General features: G+C 37.4%; 1 protein-coding gene across 1 annotated transcript; it reads right to left on the minus strand.

Moving 5' to 3' along the window:
• Positions 1–558: 558 nt before the first annotated feature.
• LOC120780878 lies at positions 559–1,062 on the minus strand. The gene is made up of 2 exons (XM_040113112.1): positions 802–1,062; positions 559–744 (listed from the first exon to the last, which is right to left on the minus strand). Exons 1-2 carry the CDS (start codon positions 1,060–1,062, stop codon positions 559–561), a joined length of 447 nt encoding a protein of 148 aa, XP_039969046.1.
• Positions 1,063–20,355: the final 19,293 nt, after the last annotated feature.

Raw genomic sequence — 20,355 nt, forward strand, 5'->3', positions numbered from 1 at the left:
TTATTTCCTTTGGTACCGCTTCCTCTACTGATAATGAGACATCTCTTTTTAAAACGCGAGATTCTTTGACAGTTTCTTGCAACCTTTCCTTCAACGTTTTTTTCCTTTTCATTATTTTTAAATCGATATCGCGATTCTCAACATCACTTGTACTTTTTGACAATTTCTACAGAGTGTTTGAAATTTTTCTTCTAAATTCGGTTCATTTGTGGTACTTACAAAATTCCCCCATTATTAATAGTTTCAATATATTCGTGCATATTGTGCGCCTTTCAGAAACGCGTTTTTTAATTGATTCAAAAAGATTGAAAGCTATTGATAAGTCCACATTTTAACTTCGTCCAGCATAAAATGTATCACTGCATCAGCAGAACAGAGGTTCATGTCACGGCGGCACAAAGCTTCTATAACTAACTCTGCCGGCTTTAAAACTTTAATAATGCTTTTAATAATATTAAATTCAAAATCTTCCAAGCAATCTGCCTTAAGGTCGACCATCGCTTTTTTCAAGCAAGACTCCAGCATATGAAACCCTTCGATCATTTTTAGTAAACTGTTTCACCGAGTCTGACAATCTAGGATGAGCTGCAACTCTTTGTTGAACTCCATTTTCACATATTTTTGTAAAATTTCATTCTTTTTGGGAGATTTTCGAAATGACCGTAAAACGCTCCGAATTTTGTCTATAATTTTTTTGATATCAAATTCGTCTGTAAGTTCTCCATGTTCTTCATTATCAGCTAACTAAAAATACCATAAAAATTAGATTTTCATATTTAAAAAATAAATAAATATGTCTACCTGTATGCAATCAGTTTGATCTCTCGTATCTTCTTCGGAATCATCATCTTCACATATAGAAATTTCATTTGGCTCAATTCTTATTTGTCTTTTGTACATCACATCAAGGATACCTAGCTGTACTCCATGTGCCAGGCACAGCTGTTGATGTGGACCTATGCGTTTGCCAATTTTCAACATAGTTGAGGCACCATCCGTGATAATAGAAATAATATCAGTTGCTAAACTCAAGTCATAACCTACCAAACGAGATTCAATCATATCAATGCAGTTTTCAGAAGTTGCGGTACCTTTTATTCGGACAAGTCCCAAGTTCCATATGTTTTTTTTACTATGCAGTATTAAATTCAAGTAGCGTTTATTGGCCACAGAAGTCCATTCGTCGAATGAAATGCTAAATCTATTATTTTTTACTTTCAAATCGATTATTTCTTTCTTCACTCTTTCGCGACATTCTTCAAAATATTCCATTATATATTTTCTGATTGTGGTGTCAGATTTGGGAACTTTAAATTTTCTGGCTTCAATACCTTTTCTGATTTGTTTTGAATGCGCAATGGTTGAAAATGCTAACCCATCCACAGCTACCAAACTGGCCATAATAGCACGAATATTTTCTTCATTTTTTGGTGAAAAATGTGAAGTAATTTTTGCCACTTTCTTGGGAGCAATTGTAGGAGTTGCTTTGCTTATGCCATGAACCTAAAATTATCAATTTCTCTACAATCTTATTTTCATTGCGGATTTATAATTTTTACTTTAAACCTTCATGTAATCCTTTTGTTGAACCACCCTTTGTTTTGAGGACTGCATTACATTTTTTGCACTTGGCTTCCTCTGAACTTTTTGATATTAGAAAATAAAACCATGTTGACGATTTGTCGTCTCCTTTTTTTGTGTGCTTTATAAATGATGATAAGTGAATGAAAAATTGTTATTTTAACATTTATAATTAAAATATTTAGTACTTACATTCCATTTTTAAAATTTATACAATAAGCACAAGTGTAAGTTTGTAAAATGCAGTGCGGTTGATCGTATGCTTGGCACATGCTACAGCTTGCCAATTAACAGCTGATCAAACCAGTGCTGTAACTTTGATCAAACAGTGTTGTAAAGTACTAAATTCTTACTAATTGTTTTTTGGCAATGTTCATCTATTGTAAATACAACTTTGTTTATGAAAAAATAATAATTAACAGTGTTTAAAAAAAGGACAAAAATCCCGAATATCCCAGGAAATTAATTTTAAATCCCGGGAGGAGTTTTAAGTCCAGGATCCCGGGATTTCGGGAGCCCGGGAGTGGGAGCTCTTTTAAGCACATACAAGTCCAAGTATTAGGGTGTACCTAAATACAAATCATTCGGGCACAAAATATTTCAATTAATAAAAAGCGCGGTTTTTAATAGAAATTAACAATTCAAATATATTTTGGAACTAAAATATAAATAAATAATATTATTTTGCAAAAATGATCAACAACAACAATAATCAAAATACGCCTGCAGGAGCTACAGCAAAACAGGTTGCTAAATTTATTTCAGAAAGTGACAGTTTAACAAGATATTGGACTAGTTTTGCCTCTTCATCGATTCAAGAAAACTCTGAATAGTTATTAGAAATAAAAAGCCAAAATCTTAATAATTTTTGGACGCGCCTCCAAGCGGCTCATGACGCCATACTAGAATCTGACAATTCAGTGTTGCCACATAATATTTTAAATCATCGGCTTACGATATTTACGAAAACTGCTTAGACCATTACGAAGAAACAAAAGCTATGACCTCCGATCAATTAAAGCTAATAAAAGCAATTGCACCTACTTGCTCTTAATGACGATAATTTCAATTTGGCTTGGGAAGCTCTAAAGTCTAGATATGAAAATGAAAGAATACTGGTCGATAAACAAGTAACGACACTAATGAACTTGCCAAAATTTATGAAAGAAACAAGTGTAGAATTCATCAAAGTATAATCCACTGTTTCAAATTGTTTGTCGGTTCTATCGACACTAAATATTCCCACAGACAGCTGGGACCCAATTCTGGTAAACATTTGTACCGCCGCATTACCAGAAAAGCCGTTACTTCTATGGGAGCAATCGTTCTCATCACGAAAAAAGTGCCCAACGTGGCCACAAATGAAGGATTTTCTCACCACCCAATATGAAATTGCGGAAAGGTTAGAAGAAAAAATAATCAAAACTACATAAGAACATTAAACACGACCACCATGGAAGCTTAAATAGACCCCAAGTTAGTAACAAAAACAATTCACAAAACGCAATCGTTCACATCTGAGCAAAGAAATCATATGTCATGCCAACTATGCGCAAGAGGGCATAAGCTTAAAACTTGCGAGAAGTTTAAAAAATTTAATGTCAATGAAAGGAACAACTTTGTCAGGTCAAAAAGACTCTGTACAAACTGCTTGTCTCACTCACACAATCTTAATAATTGCAAAAGCAAATTTAACTGCTTATATTGTCACAAAAGACTCAACTCAATGCCTCATTACAGCAGATACACAAAGAACCACGGGTTTAATTGCAAAAGCAAATCCCGAAAAACAAAATTCTAAAAATTGCCAGGTGACACCATGTTGCTCAAAGGCACAAAAAGTTCAAACGATGCACAGCGAAACACAAACCAGTTACCACTATACCAACTCAAGTTGAGAACAAATACCTTAATTCACAATTAAGTAAATTGCAAAAGTTAAGGAAACTTCCAATAACAAACAAAACTATGAAAGATCAGTGTTTGAGATTGCTGCTTATATTTACAAACGGAAGTACAAACACCAACTTGTTTAAAATGCATTGTCGTTTTTATTTAATGTCTATTTAGTAAACAAGTTTCTTTTAATACAAGTAAAAGTTTCATAGAAGGGTTTATCGCGCAGGCTCACGCTCGTATCGCGTTAGTATCGACTTGACCGTAGCGCAAAAGCTCGATGTACCACAAAGTAAATTATTGAAAGCTAGTGTCGACGTGACGCAACGTGGAAAGTATCAAGAACCAAAAGTTGAACGCTAATGTTGATGATCGATGAGTGTCTATGCTGCTAACGTTGATGATCGAACCAATTGTGTCTGCCTTCCCGTTGCCCATCCTTTTGTAGAGTGGGTTGGTGTACAGATGTGTTGAGTTGTGTTGTAGTGTCATTAGCTGTGGTGAATTGCGCTGTTGCATTAAGATGCGCCAGTTTTACCGAGTAGAGGGGGTGGATGCTTAACTCATTTAAACTTCACATGAGCGCTTATCTAAAGCCACAACTACTCGATCAAATAATGGCCGGTACGTCGTACGACTACCACCCAAGCCACCATTTTCAAAAATTAGTATAAAACAAAGTCAGAGTTACCTCTGATAGTCCCAATATTAAAAACACATACAAATTTTCGACCCCGCAGGATGGCTTTCGCCAATAATGAAGAAAAAAACACAATCCTTGAGCGATGGGGCACTACTACTTGTCAAATTAGTGCATATGCACTTCAATATTACATATACAAAATTTTCCACAAAGTCGAAAAATCGACACCTATAATACAATATGCGACAACTTAAAATTAACGTTAAGGGATCACCAAATTCCCAATACGATACAGTGATGTACATACACTTTCAAAAGCAATGGTCGCTCTTATCGCACCTATCTAAGCGCGTCTGATATGAGTGGATTATGGGAATCAGCTGCATAAAGCTTCAAATTAATTATAAAAAATTATCTACTCTATAAATCGTAGCCGTTCTCCATTCACGGCCACTCTCTCGTAAGATACCTCTATTATCACAGTCCTAACTTCAGAGCCAAGGAGTACCCATTCTGGCCATATCTGAGCCAGGAGTGAAGTTACTATCCTTCATAAGCCGAGATCAAATAAAATGCAAACAATTGCCGATAATACAAAAAAGGAAAATAATAAACAACCGGTATACCAAACCACTAGTAATAATATAACCGCAAACCAATGTTTTTTTTCTATAATAATAAGTCGTCAAATCATTACTACCTCCAGCACCAATACATAAAAAACAAATTTATATTAAAACTAAAATCGCTTCTTACAGCTAATATTCTGTGCCCTCGGCTACTTCACCAACAATAAGCCGAATTACATTTATCAGCTTATACATAATACTAGGAAAAACGTTCGCCTAGGGAGCCCAGGATGTTTAAATGAGTTAAGCATCTGCCCACTCTACCCGGAAAAACTTGCACACATTAATATAACACTTCCGATGGAACCATACTCATACATCACCATACAACAGAACTCACCACACTTTTACATCAATCAACCCACTTAACAAAACGGCTGGGCAAACGGATAGCGAACACATTCGTTTTGATACTTTCCGTTCTGCATTACGCCGCGTGACCAACATTCGATTGGATATTCGCCACAACAAAGTTCCCACGCGCTAGAAACAATTTCGTGTCAATCCAGTTCCTGCGAGCGGCATCCTGTCTCAACTCAACAATAATTTAATTGAACACAACACCGTTCTAAATTCATCTATATGTATGTATATACATATTTAAAATTTGATTGCATTTTCAATATACAAAACTTAAAGTAATTGTACAGCAAATTACCCGCGCATTTTCATTTGTAACATTAATCGCGATTGTAAGTGAATTTTGAATACCCTATCATTGAGGGTTTTAAACACTTCTCTTTTTCCACTCCTGAAGCCAACCATCTGATGAATTAAAATTAATTACACCTAACTGCTGCGCGATTTCTAGGGTTTTTGCTGTATTGATATTGGAATTACTTTATTTCTTGCTTGGTTTGCATTTAGACAGAGCTTATCTAATTTTGATCCAGTATAACCTAGATATGCCTCCGAGGATCTTGATATCTCGACTTGATATCTACTTCCGTGTACCTATCATCGTCCAAACATCTATATTTAAAGATCTTACGAATAGTGTATCAAAATAGCGCAATCTAATTGAGATCGTAGGGCTGTCACTCTTACCTACCTACCCATCGTTTGTCTGTTTGTCCGTCTGTCCCTGCAAATGAAAAGTTGATAAAAAATTAAGATCTTGAAGAAACTTAGTACAGAAGCTTCTTGGCACCTAAGGGGGTTGATATTGCAGATGGGTGTTATCGGTTCATTGCCTTCCTACAAAATCCCGTTAAACGAAAACATATAAAGGACTACAATAAATGCTCCAAATTAGATACAAAACCATTATTTGCTACAAAGTATCTTGGGAGAAAGGAGCATCTGTGGGCTGAAAATTTTCTAATCTAAAAAAATGAATAAGCATGTCTCAAAAACTTATTTTAACTAAATTTGCGAAAAGGAAGTACATATGAAAACTTCTTTTTCTGTGGATATCGGATAAATGAGTAGATTACCACGCCCACCACCCATATAAATTTGTCAGAGACATAAAATTCTACACTTAATAAGGCACAAAAGCGTTTTACGGGAGGCGTTGGGAAAATTGGACAATAGAGTAGCACCGTCAAATAACAAAATTCGCTTAGAGCTTGAAAATGGATGAAATCGAATTATAACTATATAACAAATAAATTTTGCATTCAGAAGGATATATTCGCAAGGATCCATTACTGTTCACGCACAGTAGGAGGATATCAATCATTAAGACCACCATCCTTTTTTACACAGATGCCATTTGTAAAAATCATGGCTATCCTCAACGACTGATTTTCTACTACAGTTACCCATTAATACAATGAAATTGTTATGCACGAGCGCAGAGGGAAACGTTAAAGCTGGTATAAGAAGCCACTGGATTGGAATTTGAAAGGATATGACTTTTAATACATTGAACAAAATTTTCATACTATTGATATTTGGCAAGAGTTAATACAAAAGAATTAATTTGTTTTATTTAAATTTAATCAAATAGTTTTAAATAATAATATTCAATATTTTCAATTATCAATACTTTTAATCAATTTAATTTAGCACTAATTGGTGCACAATATTTTTGGTTAATCGGAATGTAGCTAACAAAAATAGATTCGACGGTTTTCCTATACGTGAAAATGCAACATACATATAGTTGCTCATGAGAAAAATATGGATTTTTCAAATCTAACCCACAAATAGGCATTGTTTGGCCTTGATATTTATTTATCGTAATTGCAAAAGCTAAACTAACAGGAAATTGTAGACTTCTGAAGGGTATCGTAGAATACGATGATATCATTGGAATACGTGACAACAGGACCACTTCACCTTTAAACTTTCCAGTTAATATCGTTGCTTCAAGAATATCCAGTCGTTTTTTTTAATAGCCAAACGCGTACCATTGCATAATCGAGGTGGATTCAAATTACGCAGGAGAATAATAGGTGAACCATTCTTTAATCGAAGATTATGTGGTGGCATTCCGGGTATAAATAGTGAATTTAAAAATTCAATTGGAAAATTAACACTTTTATTTTCATTAAGAACAGTATCGATTGATTTAAAAGACATCAGATCGCCTGGTAACAACTGTTGTATTTGGAAGGCAATTTCGCCAATATCAACATTTTTGGCTGCCAAAACAGCTCACTCACGGAGCCAGTTATGACTCAAGTAATTACTCCCTATATTCGGAAAAATACTCTGAATCAATTCATTTTTTCCCAGAAGAACAGTGCATAAATTATCTGGCAGTTTAATACATTGCGTATCTGATTGCATTTCTATTTTACCGTTTCCAATATCTAGTAGTTTTTCGGAAAATATTTGTGCAGATGGATCATTTTGCAATTGTACGCGAATGTTTATGGTTAATCGAAGTGTTTCAACTCTTCGCCATAAGAATGATTATTTCAAACACACCTTAAGTAGAAAGTAGAGCGAGGTATAACCGGCAAGGTCTGTCGGAAATCAACAGACAAAAGTAAGATAGCACCATCGAAGAGTTTATCATTGGCGTTTAGATCTTGCATAGTTCAATGCAATGCTTCGAGGGAATATTTATGTACATTATGTCCCAAATTATAATTGAACTCTTCCGAAAAACTGCAGCTATTCCACTATTTTTTTATGTTACATATTACGTTTGGTTTATTATGAATGTCCAGTAGTAGTTTGAATGTTGAATGTGCAGTTCGCTCACCATCTAGCGACCGTATTTTGGCAAGAATCAAAGATATTAAAAATATTTTATCGGTCCCACCTGGTGCGTCCAAGAAAAAAACCGCCTTGTTCAGCGGCAACAATCAGCATAATCCCATCATAAATAATTTTATGCTCTGCCTTCAGCAATGACTCACTGTTCGCGATAATTGTTGTTAAATTAGCTTGATTATAATTTTTTCTCGTTGTAAATCGGTGTGGATTAAGTCGGTGGCTGGGCGATTAAGTGGTAATGATTAAGTGGTAAATTTGAAATTAAAATACATAAATCCTCGATCAAAACTAACGCTTCAGTGTATGTCTCTGGCGTATAATCTATGTTTTGGCATTGACGCTGTTTTTACTTCAAATATGGCCAAGTCATTGCCTTTATTGACATATTTACAAATGTACTTAATTGATTTTACAGAACTGCAAAGCTCGACATTGATATGAGCCTCATGATTTTTTAAAAGTAATGGTGAATATGCTACCACCCACTGCTATCAAATTCTACTGGATTTGTAAAATTCGGCCATCGCATTGTAAATGTGTGACCACCATTCTCAGTATTTCTGCGCCGGTACAATGGATAACCGTCAATATCTATGCTAGTGGCATTCGTAAGCGGCTTTGGGAAATTTTTCTTACACTTTCCATTTTCATGCACCATGCATGACGTCATGTTAAAAGCACCGCATGACCCGTGGATCATGTGTTTGGTAACTATATTAAACAATTCTTGATCGACTGATTGGTCTGGGATTTCAGCTGAAATTGTTTGATCAATTTCTTCTGGATGAATTTTATTTTGAAGCCAAATTAAAATGTGGGCATGAGACAAACCGCGCTTTTGCCACTCAATCGAATACAGCCAACAACGGTGATACAAAAAACTGAATATTTAACAATAAAATCAATAAAGGGTTTTAATTTTTGTTTGAACACACGAACAATTACATCATGCGATTAATTCCTTGTTGTCCTGGTAATAGTAAAATTTGTATATTTTTCCAATTCGGATTGCCTGTAAAGGTAATAAATAAATCAGGTCGGCCGTACGTAAGTCATCGCATCTTGCATATATTCCTACATGTTTCGTGGACTGCCGATATAGCTTGAAGGTAGATGTTTGATATTTCCAACATCAGAATCCCGAAAATGAATGTATTCTTCCGATCGTAATTTAGCCTGGTTGTATCGAATAAATCGCAAGCATTCGCTTTCAATCTTAGCATACATACCAACAACGCACTGATGGAAAAGCTGCCAATATCTAAGGATATAGTTGTCCTGATTTAATCTAATCATTAATCGGTGTGCATAGTAGTTCATTGAAGGAACTTTTTTATCTCCTTCAGCACCTAAACAAAAATAAAAAATATAAAGAAATAAATTTGAATTCATACATATGTATGTATAATACGAAAGTAAATAGTTAGTTGTTAAATTTACCGGTATTTGAATCACACCGTTTGATGTTAATGGTATATTCATCCTGTCCTTGCCAAAATATTAATGGATAGTGTTGTCTCGCCGAGTAATTTGTATATCCCTCTTTTAAATTGGATCACCAACCATAATTACAGCAACCTCATCAACAGTTGGAGCGTTGAATCTGCCAGCATGTTCACCTAATGGTACTTTGTCGAAAAGAAAAGGGACTTATGCCCATTCTTCCATTTGGATTTAGATCTCAACATTCCATCGATTGTCTTATACATTTTGTTTACTAGCGACATGCCTACGCCGTCAAACTGCACAATCGCCACATTTGTAGATAATACCTGCATCAATACGTCCGGCAAAAATGAAGTTGAGCCGTCACACAGAATGCAATCTTCACTAAATCAAATTGTAGAATGGACACAGAAATGGTACATTACTTCAAACGAGTTGAAGTCTATCCATATAAACTTCACTAAAAAAAGTGTTACGTACATTCCCTTATATATTGGAAATGAAGTAATCCCCTTACTCCACCCCGGTGAAATATCTTGGTATGACGTTGGATGCAAAGTTGAATTGGAAGGAGCATATACAAAAAAAAAGTTTCAGAACTAAAACTAAAATACCACAAAATAAACTGTTTGATCGGCAAGAAGTCATCCTTAACAACATCAAATAAACTCCTAGTCTACAATCAAACTTTGAAACCTATATGGGCATATGGAATTCAACTATGGGGATGCGCTGCGCCGTTATACATCGAAGCGGTGCAAAGATTCCAAAACAAAGTTCTGCGAAAAATGGTAAATGCCCCATGGTACATACGCAATTCGGGTCTTTTCTAAACAATTTTCCAGCAATATCACAATTGCTCTTTCCTCTGCTTGTTCAATGAAATTATATTGTCACCGAGTTGTCACGCGCTCTTCACAATTGCCCATAAAATAAATTCGAAGAAATTTCGGATCATAATCAGTCATTGGCATCAATGACCCAATTTTATGGTATACCTTGTATTGTAATGTATAATATTTTGAATGTAATTTTAAAATTACCACCATCTGATGCGAAATTGCAAGTTTTAGTTGCCCCTAACGACGTCATTTGGAAGAAAGAATTAAATTTGCGTATCTTACGAAGAAATAGTTTTGAATCAGCTGAATCACCAGCAAGAAGGGATAATGAAGGTTCGGGCGGAGTAGGTAGAGGTGACAGCACAACTTTTCCTGATGCGCAGCACATGCCGGGTGGTTCATTCTGAAATTTCAGCGCCTGACAATATTAATATACTTTATCCATTGTACCGATAGCAATGTTTGAATGCGTAGAGTATTTAATATCTGGTGGATATTCGAAAGCAAGACGAACAAATGATGTAAGTGTTAATGAGCGGCTGTAGCTATGTTTCGTTCTCGTAACCCTCTTGTTCTCGAAATAGTCTGTCGCAAACGTTCATCACGCTGTCCTTGAGATTCGTCCGCACGACTCTCTGCTGTCCTGAGTCTTTGAGCTGCATTTCTTGCACAGTAGAAACAGTAGAAAACCTTTTCCATCTTGGATTTTCAACGGTAGCAACGCAGTGCTGTATATTCAGTTGGTAAATACGAGGCAAAACCTACAAATATATATTTTTTTTAATGTAAATCAAAAATTATTTATGTATTTATGATATATTCTTATTAATAAATGATTTAAACGTCAAAGTGTGTCATATTTCGTCCTGATTTCCTGATAATAAGATATTTTGTAAGTAGTGAGTTGTTATGTATAAAATGTGTCCCTGGTGTTAGATTTCTCGGTGGTGAGTTTTCTACGGCTGTATTTGTTAACATTTGACAGATAGAAAACATAAAAGATGCTGATTTCCTAAGCTAATCTTCTTTCTTATCTTAAAATTCGCTTATTTTACAAACCGGTTTCGTGCTCTTTTTCTGCATGGATATATGAGTTGAGGCCAACGAAAATGCTAAAGCAAAAGAAATGAGCGAAATTGAGAGCACAACACTTGAGACAAACAATATGTGATAGACATGTGTGTTGTTGTTATTCTTACATTAACTTCATACATGCATACATATTTGTTTTTGAATATGCACATATACCTACATTTATGTGAAATGAAAATAAAAAGCCGTGTTTTGCTGCTTCATTGCGTGTTATATATTCATATGTACTTATGTATTTCATTTTAAGGTTTACAACAAAGGCATTACATATTTTATATGTATTTGGTCTTCAATGACTAGTAATAAAAAAATAATGAACTAAATAGAGCATGTGAATTATTAAAAAAGTAAATATAACTTATTATGATTTGTTCATATGCTTATAATAAGAGTGTAAAAATAGTAAACTGTCAACAGATGTTGGTCCCAATCTATTCCGCTTTTCAGTAATGACATTGCCTGCTAATGAAAAAACTCTTTCAGCCGGTGCACTACTTGCAGGTATTGAAAGAAACTTCAATGCCACCTTTCACAGAAGAGGGTAACGATTTTCATTCACTCCCCACCACTGCAATACATCGAAATCATGACTTAAAATAACCCTTTCTCGACAATATTGTTCTATTTCTTGTATTGGAGATTGTCTAGAGTTGTTAGATGGTGCAGCAACTAATGTTGGGAAAAAAAATTCTGGTTTTGATATACTTAGATCTTAAGCTTGGTGACGGCTCTGATGAAGTGAAGCTTTCTATGTTGGGTGTATATGGACTAGAAACATATTGTGTTGTATCACTTTCTTTTGAAATAGAAAGTTTTAACATTTCTGAAACACACTGCTCCTTAATGTCGGCCAGGTCTGTATCCTGTATATGTGCAGCCGGGGGATACAAAAAAAACGCCACCTTATGCCTTATGGACAAATTTGTTGACCATATGCCAACAACTTTTGTTTTTATTGTTTCTTTTAATGTTGCAATTGATGAGATATCTGATATGTTGGGCTCGCATAGAACACAAATTTTTGTACTTAAAGGCAGCACAAAACAAATTGAAGGCGAACTGCAAGTTTGAAGTTCTTTAAAAATTCTTTCGAAGGATTCCAGCAACCCAACTAATATTTTTAATGTTGATCTATTGACATCCATCAATCTTTCGAGCCCTTTCTCGCTTAATATAGTGTTAACAGCCACCCAATTATCGTCGATACATTTCAGCATTGCGTACTTTGAGTTCCACCTTGTTGGGCATGAACTCTTTAAAGAAGCGTTTAACTGATGCTGCAAATTGGCTTTCTTGAAGTACCTTACAATTTTTTTGCATGTCGTCACTGTTTTGTCTAGATCCGTTGTTTCTGTAAATGATTGTTTTAAACAATTATTTAAAAGATGACTGCTGCAGTTAAGCCTGATGTTGTTTTCTAATGCTTTTATAATGTTTCTGCCCCTATATGTTACAAATATGATCTAATCAATGTTTTCAATATTAAATTTTGAGAATACACTTTTAATTTTAGTTAAAATGTTTTCTGCGGTGCTTTTCTCTGATTCCATTGACTTAAGACCCAAAATTAAATCACAAAGAACATTGTTTTGATAATGAATTGTGATACCCAAGAAGTTTCGTTGTAGATATTGGTCAGACCACATATCGACGGTGGCAGCTAATCCTGAAGTATCTGCAGCTATTTTAATTTCAGATGATATTAACCGTATTTTTTCTTCAGCGTCTTGTGGACCGTTCGACTTGGACTAGGCAGCAAGTCATCCACATCTATGTGATCCCCATAGGCGGCACCAATTTTGATAAAAAACTGCACCATGCTCTTAAATCCGGGCCCGGCTACTGATGAAAACGGCTGACAATCTTGGACAATCCATTGACTGCATTTTTTAATAGCTTCTGCTTTGTCTGTTGCCGACACTTTCGTCACTTCTCTTGGTTGCCTTAATGTCATGCAACATTTATGCCGAGACAAATTTGATGTGTGGCCAGCCACAAATTTTAACACTTTTCGGCAGGTGCTGCAAAATAGACACCCTTCCACTTCACTTTCGTCTTCCTTAACAATGAAAAGTAAAATATTCCATATGACACAAAGTATACGTTCCACAATCTATTTTACTTTTTATAGAGTCCGGCGTTTCAGTCATTTTGCTTATTCCTTTTAAGGCACCAATTAACAATTGAAATCAAGCGACTACAAAACAAACCAGCGATCAGTTCTCAATGTCCTGCTCATGCATAAAAATTGAAGACACTCGAAATCATAACTGTAAAACATGAGTGTTTCGCTCACAGCTCATTTTTGCGCATTCCTTTTTGTGATCAATTGTTGCTGTTCGCACATTTGCTTTCAGTGCATTGTGCCGTTCACTTATCAACGCAAAATTTTTGGGTGTCTGGTGAAATAGAATCGATGCTTACTGTTAGAGTGAGTGACGAAATGCAAAAACCCAAAACACGGAAAGCGATTTGTGCGTTTGGGTGTGTTATTCTTTTCTTGCTGTTTGTGGGTGCGACAAGCACTCCACATTTATAAGTGTGATTCGGGTGCCAAAAAGTGACACCCCTGACGTTCTCTGCTATATATAAAACAAAAGTTTACCGCCCAGGACTTTTTTTGCATGCAAAATTTAAGAAATTCTTGAAGCGTGTTTAACACTTATTAAGAAAAAAAACAACATATGTACATAACAACAGGAGGATGGAGTCATGTGTAGAAGTTCACGCAAGTGAGGAAAGTTCTCTGGTCGCCATTTACTTGGGAGTGGCCAGAAGTGATTATTTTACACATGGCGCAAGCAGCTCACTACTTCCGGTCTTTGACAGAGTATCCTCTGGGTAGCCTAAGAACATCCGTTTGAAAGCGAGCTGAAGTGAGAAGGCGAAATATCCCCTGCATAGGGTTGTGCGCTGGGTTTAGGACCCGCCACGTAAATAAACAATCCAATGAAAAACCAACAACAGCCTCGGATAAGAGACCCCGCTTTTGATGACGACCATGGCAAACGAAATAAGGACTATGAATTGAGGGCATGCACCTGGAATGTCCGGTCCCTTAATTGGGAAGGTGCCGCTGCCCAGCTGGTTGATGTCTTCGCGAAAATAAAGGCCGACATCACTCCGTCGCCGAGTACTATCATTCACTCCGGTGAATGAATGTCTAGCCACAATCCGCATCAAATCGAGGTTATCGCTGATTTGCGCCCACGCCCCGACGGAGGAGAAGGACGATGTGACCAAAGTTGCCTTTTATGAGTGCTTGGAGCGTACTTATGAAGGCTGCCTCCGCCACGATGTCAAAATCGTGCTTGGCGACTTTAACGCCAGGGTGGGCAAAGAAGGTATATTTGGCACTACGGTCGGTAAATTCAGCCTCCACGACGAAACATCCCCAAATGGGTTGAGGCTGATTGACTTCGCCGGGGCCCGAAATATGGTTATCTGTAGTACTAGATTCCAGCATAAGAAGATTCATCAAGCTACCTGGCTGTCTCCGGATCGAAAAACTACCAACAAGATGGATCATGTTGTGATAGACGGAAAACACGTATCCAGTGTTTTAGATGTGCGTGTGCTCCGAGGTCCTAACATCGACTCGGACCACTATCTTGTTGCAGCTAAGATTCGCACTCGCCTCTGTGCAGCAAAAAACGCATGCTAACAAACACAAGGAAGGTTCGACGTCGAGAAGCTGCAATCACAACAGACAGCCGAACGATTTTCTACTCGGCTTGCACTCCTGCTCTCTGACAGCACTCGTCAACAAGTCGGTATGAGGGAACTGTGGGCCGGCATTTCAAATTCCTTACGTACAGCTGCAACCGAAGCCATTGGTTTTCGGAAAATGAAAAAGAACAGCTGGTACGACGAGGAGCGCCCTGTTGCAGCGGAGAGAAAACAGGCTGCCTACCTCGCAACGTTACGATCGACCACAACACGTGCGGGATGGGATAGATACCGAAAGTTTAAGAGAGAAGCGAGACGCGTTTGCAGACAGAAAAAGAAAGAGGCTGAAATGCGTGAGTACGAAGAGCTTGATAAGCTGGCCGACAGGGGTAATGCTCGAAAATTCTACGAAAAAATGAGGCGGCTTACGGAAGGTTTCAAGACCGGAGCGTACTCTTGTAGAACCCCCAAAGGTGATCTAGTCACTGATGCCCAGAGGATAGTTAAATTATGGAGGGAACACTTCTCCAGCCTGCTGAATGGCAGTGAACGCACAACACCAGGAGAATGAGAACCCGATTCCCCAATCGATGACGATGGAGCAGACGTTCCACTACCCGACCATGAATAAGTTCGAATAGCAATTGCCCATCTCAAGAACAACAAAGCGGCAGGGGCCGACGGACTACCGGCCGAGCTATTCAAACACGGGGGCGAAGAACTAATAGGGAGCAAGCATCAGCTTCTTTGTAAAATATGGTCGGACGAAAGCATGCAAAACGATTGGAATTTAAGTGTGCTATGCCAAATCCATAAAAAAGGAGGCCCCACAATCTGCGCCAACTACCGTGGGATTAGCCTCCTCAACATCGCATATAAGGTTCTATCGAGCGTATTGTGTGAAAGATTAAAGCCCACCGTCAACAAACTGATTGGACCTTACCAGTGTGGCTTCAGACCTGGAAAATCAACAACCGACCAGATATTCACCATGCGCCAAATCGTGGAAAAGACCCGTGAAAGAAGAATCGACACACACCACCTCTTCGTCGATTTCAAAGCTGCTTTCGACAGCACGAAAAGGAGCTGCCTTTATGCCGCGATGTCTGAATTTGGTATCCCCGCAAAACTAATACGGCTGTGTAAACTGACGTTGAGCAACACGAAAAGCTCCGTCAGGATCGGGAAGGACCTCTCCGAGCCGTTCGATACCAAACGAGGTTTCAGACAAGGCGACTCCCTATCGTGCGACTTCTTCACCCTGCTTCTGGAGAAACTAGTTAGAGCTGCAGAACTAAACAGAGAAGGTACCATCTTCTATAAGAGTGTACAGCTGCTGGCGTATGCCGACGATATTGATATCATCGGCCTCAACACCAGCGCCGTTAGTTCTGCTTTCTCCAGGCTGGACAAGGAAGCACAGAAAATGGGTCTGGTAGTGAACGAGGGAAAAACAAAATATCTCCTGTCATCAAACAAACAGTCGTCGCACTCGCGACTTGGCTCTCACGTCACTGTTGACAGTCATAACTTTGAAGTTGTAGATAATTTCGTCTATTTAGGAATCAGCATTAACACCACCAATAATGTTAGCCTGGAAATCCAACGCAGGATTGCTCTTGCCAACAGGTGCTACTTCGGACTGAGTAGGCAATTGAAAAGTAAAGTCCTCTCTCGACGAACAAAAGCTAAACTCTATAAGTCGCTCATAATTCCCGTCCTGCTATATGGTGCAAAGTCTTGGACGATGTCAACAACGGATGAGTCGACGTTGCGAGTTTTCGAGAGAAAAGTTCTGGTCCTTTGAGCGTTGGCCACGGCGAATATCGCATTCGATGGAACGATGAGCTGTACGAGATATATGACGACATTGACATAGTTCAGCGAATTAAAAGACAGCGGCTACGCTGGCTAGGTCATGTTGTCCGGAGGGATGAAAGCACTCCAGCTCTGAAAGTATTCGACGCAATACCCGCCGGGGGAGCAGAGGAAGAGGAAGACCTCCACTCCGTTGGAAGGACCAAGTGGAGAAGGACCTGGCTTCGCTTGGAATATCCAACTGGCGCCACGTAGCGAAAAGAAGAAACGACTGGCGCGCTGTTGTTAACTCGGCTATAATCGCGTAAGCGGTGTCTACGCGAATTAAGAAGAAGAAGAACAGATGTAATTGAAATTAATGATATATATTATTGTTAAAAAAATGTAAAAACAACCAGATAAGCAATACATGTAATACAAACATATTTAATCTAAGTGAAAATTACCTAGTATCCTTATTAATTGTTCAATTGAAATAGAAAATAGAGTATGGAAAAATTATAATAACATTTTCAAACAAACTATACAAAATATCTATGATGTTAAAGACATAGAGAATCAAAATGAAAAATTAATGTTCGATGATATTTTATTATCAAAATTTGAAAACATTGAACAAATTAACGAATTAAGCTTTATCAGGTAACAACACTACATATATTTATCAACATTTTTTATATTTTTAATAATTATTATTGTACTTATTGTCTCACTCATTCACGGTAAAAGAAATCATAACTGAATAAAATGTATACACGATACATTGAGGAGCACTCACCACTGCGTTAAATTAAATGAAAAGTCCGGTTTATTATTTTGTACATCTGGGTTCTCAACAATTTTATTTAAATTTAAATTTATTAATTTTATTATATAATATTATATATATATTATATTGTATATAAATATTATATATAAATATAATATCGACGGGCGAGGCGGCGATACCCCAATTCCGGGACACGGATCGTGGTTGAATTTTGTAAGTGGAGGAGAATAGCGTGATCGAAAAGTGTGCGAATGTATAAAATACCAAATGTAATGTTTACGCGGCGGAGTGGGGCATCGGATTGTTTAGAACGAATTGTGTAAACGAATTGAGTCTGTATAGGTATGGTGAGTTGTGTTGGTGTCGCATTAGGATGCGCTAGTTTTAAGGTAATAATTGATTTTGCGTGCTTTGACGACTTGTTGTATTATTACACCAAAAAAATTGTTTCTCGGTTTGGCATACCGGTAGTTTATTATATGCCTTGTCTGTATTACCGGCAATGTTTGGACTTTTTTTATTCTCGGCTTATGAAGGATAGTAACTCCACGCCTGGCCAGATATGGCCAGAATGGGTACTATTTAGCCCTGGAGTTAGGACTGTGACAATAGAGGGATCTTGCGAAAGAATGGCCCTGAATGGATAACGGCTTCGATTCGTGGAGTAGAGAATTCTTCATAATTAATTTGATGCTTTGTATAGCAGATTCCCATAATTCACCAATATGAGGAGCGCTTATGTAGATGCGATAAGAGCGACCTTTGTTTTTTTGTAAGTCCAGGTGCGTCACAGTATCGCATAGGGAACATAGTGATCCCTTAACGTTCATTTTTATTTGTCCTATATTGTATTATAGGTGTCGATTTTTCGACATTTGGGATTCAACTGTGTTATAGCTTATGTTTTATTGCGTATGCATTAATTTGGCGTTTAGTAGCCCGCCACCGCTCTAGGATTGGTTCAGAATTGTTTTTTTTTTTCATTATTGGCGAAAGCCATCCTGCGGAGCCGAAAATTTGTATGTGTTTTTAATATACTTAGGAACTGTCAGAGGTAACTCTGATTTTGTTTTTTATACCAATTTGTGGAGTATTGGAAAATTGTGGCTCTAGTGGTAGTCGTACGACGTACCGGCCATTATTTGATCGAGTAGTTGTGACTTTAGAGAAGTGCTCACAATACTGATCTTTTATAATTTTGTTAGTTATAGGAGGAAGTTTCCTTAACTTTTGAAATGTCCTTAATTGTGAATTAAGGTATTGATTTGATGCTTCCTCAACTTGAGTTGTCAATGTTGTGACTGGTTCCGCAATTAGTCCGCTTAGGACCCATCCGAAAATGGTATTTTGCGCCAGAAGTGTTTTGGTAATTTTCTCAATACCTTCGAGTATTATCTGTAGTATGAGATCGCTGCCTAATAGAAGATCTATTTGAGCGGGTGTGTTGCAGTTTGGGTCCTCTAGCTTTAGGTGTGAAACCTTTTGCCAATGCTTGCTATTTATATGATAGCTTGGTAGCATGTTGGTTAATTGCGGTAAAACAATAGCTTCTGCTTGTATGCGCTTATCCGCTTGGGGGCAAATTAGGGTAATGGGGCAGATTTTATTTGAGTTTTGTACTACTCTTCCGCCCATTCCGTGATTGCAAAGTTGGCCAGTTTTGTTGGTAACTGTAGCCTGTTTTGTGCCCTAGACGCTATAAATGATCGTTGTGATCCTTGGTCTATTAAGGCTCTGAGTTTAAACAGTTCTCCTCGGTGTTCGATGGAGACAACTGCTGTTGGTAATAGTACCCTACTGTGATTTTCGCTATGTAGCGTTTGGGTTTTCATCGCCTTTGAGTAGCATGGTGCTTCTTGGCAGTTTTCAGAATTTGTTGTGGCAACTAATCCTGTTGCTCGTTTTACGTTTGCATTGTTTGGGGGTGAGCTGGAAAAATTGGTTATATGTAACATAGAATGATGTCTTTTTGGCAATAAACGCAATTAAATTTGCTTTCGCAATCTTTAAGCGTATGCGCATGTGACAGACAGTTGGTACATAATTTTTTCGTTCTTACGAAATTGTTTCGATCGCTAACATTCATTTTTTTGAATTTTTCGCATGATTTTAGTTTGTGACCTCCTCTACAAAGTTCGCATGACGTTTGCTTATATTGTTCAGAAGTGAACGATTGATTTTTAAAAAAGCTTATATTTAAATTATTGTGGCTACTTGCTTGGGGCCTAATGAAGCTTCTATTGAGGTCGTTTTGAATGTTTTTAGTTCTGACTAGTTTTTTATCTACCCTTTCTGCTATTTCATATTGGGTAGTTAGAAATTCTTTCATTTGCTGCCACGTTGGGCACTTTCTTCGCGATGAGAGCGATTGCTCCCACAAAAGTAACGATTTTTCTGGTAATGCAGCTGTGCATATGTTTACCAGAATGGGGTCCCAATTATCAGTGGGAATATTCTGTGTGGATAAAACCGACAAACAATTTGAAACCGTGGATTGAAGCTTTATGAATTCTTCAATGGTTTCTTTCTGAATTTTTGGTAAATTCATTAGTATCGTTACATGCTTGTCGACCAATATTCTCTCGTTTTCGTAACGTGCTTTAAGAGCTTCCCAAGCAAAATTGAAATTTTCGGCATTGAGAGCGAACTGTTTGACTATTACGCCTGCCTGACCTTTGGTTTTGTATCTGAGGTAATACAATTTCTGCGCTTGTGATAATTTAGGATGGTTTATGTACACAGCTGTAAACATGTCCCGGAAGGACGGCCACTGTTCATAACCACCATGAAATATAT

This window comes from Bactrocera tryoni, unplaced genomic scaffold (genome assembly GCF_016617805.1).
Source record: "Bactrocera tryoni isolate S06 unplaced genomic scaffold, CSIRO_BtryS06_freeze2 scaffold_25, whole genome shotgun sequence".
NCBI classification, from domain to species: Eukaryota; Metazoa; Arthropoda; class Insecta; order Diptera; family Tephritidae; genus Bactrocera; species Bactrocera tryoni.

Bases quoted from the DNA above. Each gene is read 5' to 3' on its own strand.
- LOC120780878 (XM_040113112.1), bottom strand. From the start codon at position 1,062: ATGATTGAATCTCGTTTGGTAGGTTATGACTTGAGTTTAGCAACTGAT. The intron at 745-801 runs GTAGACATATTT...TGGTATTTTTAG, and splicing joins ATCAAACTGATTGCATACAG to TTAGCTGATAATGAAGAACA.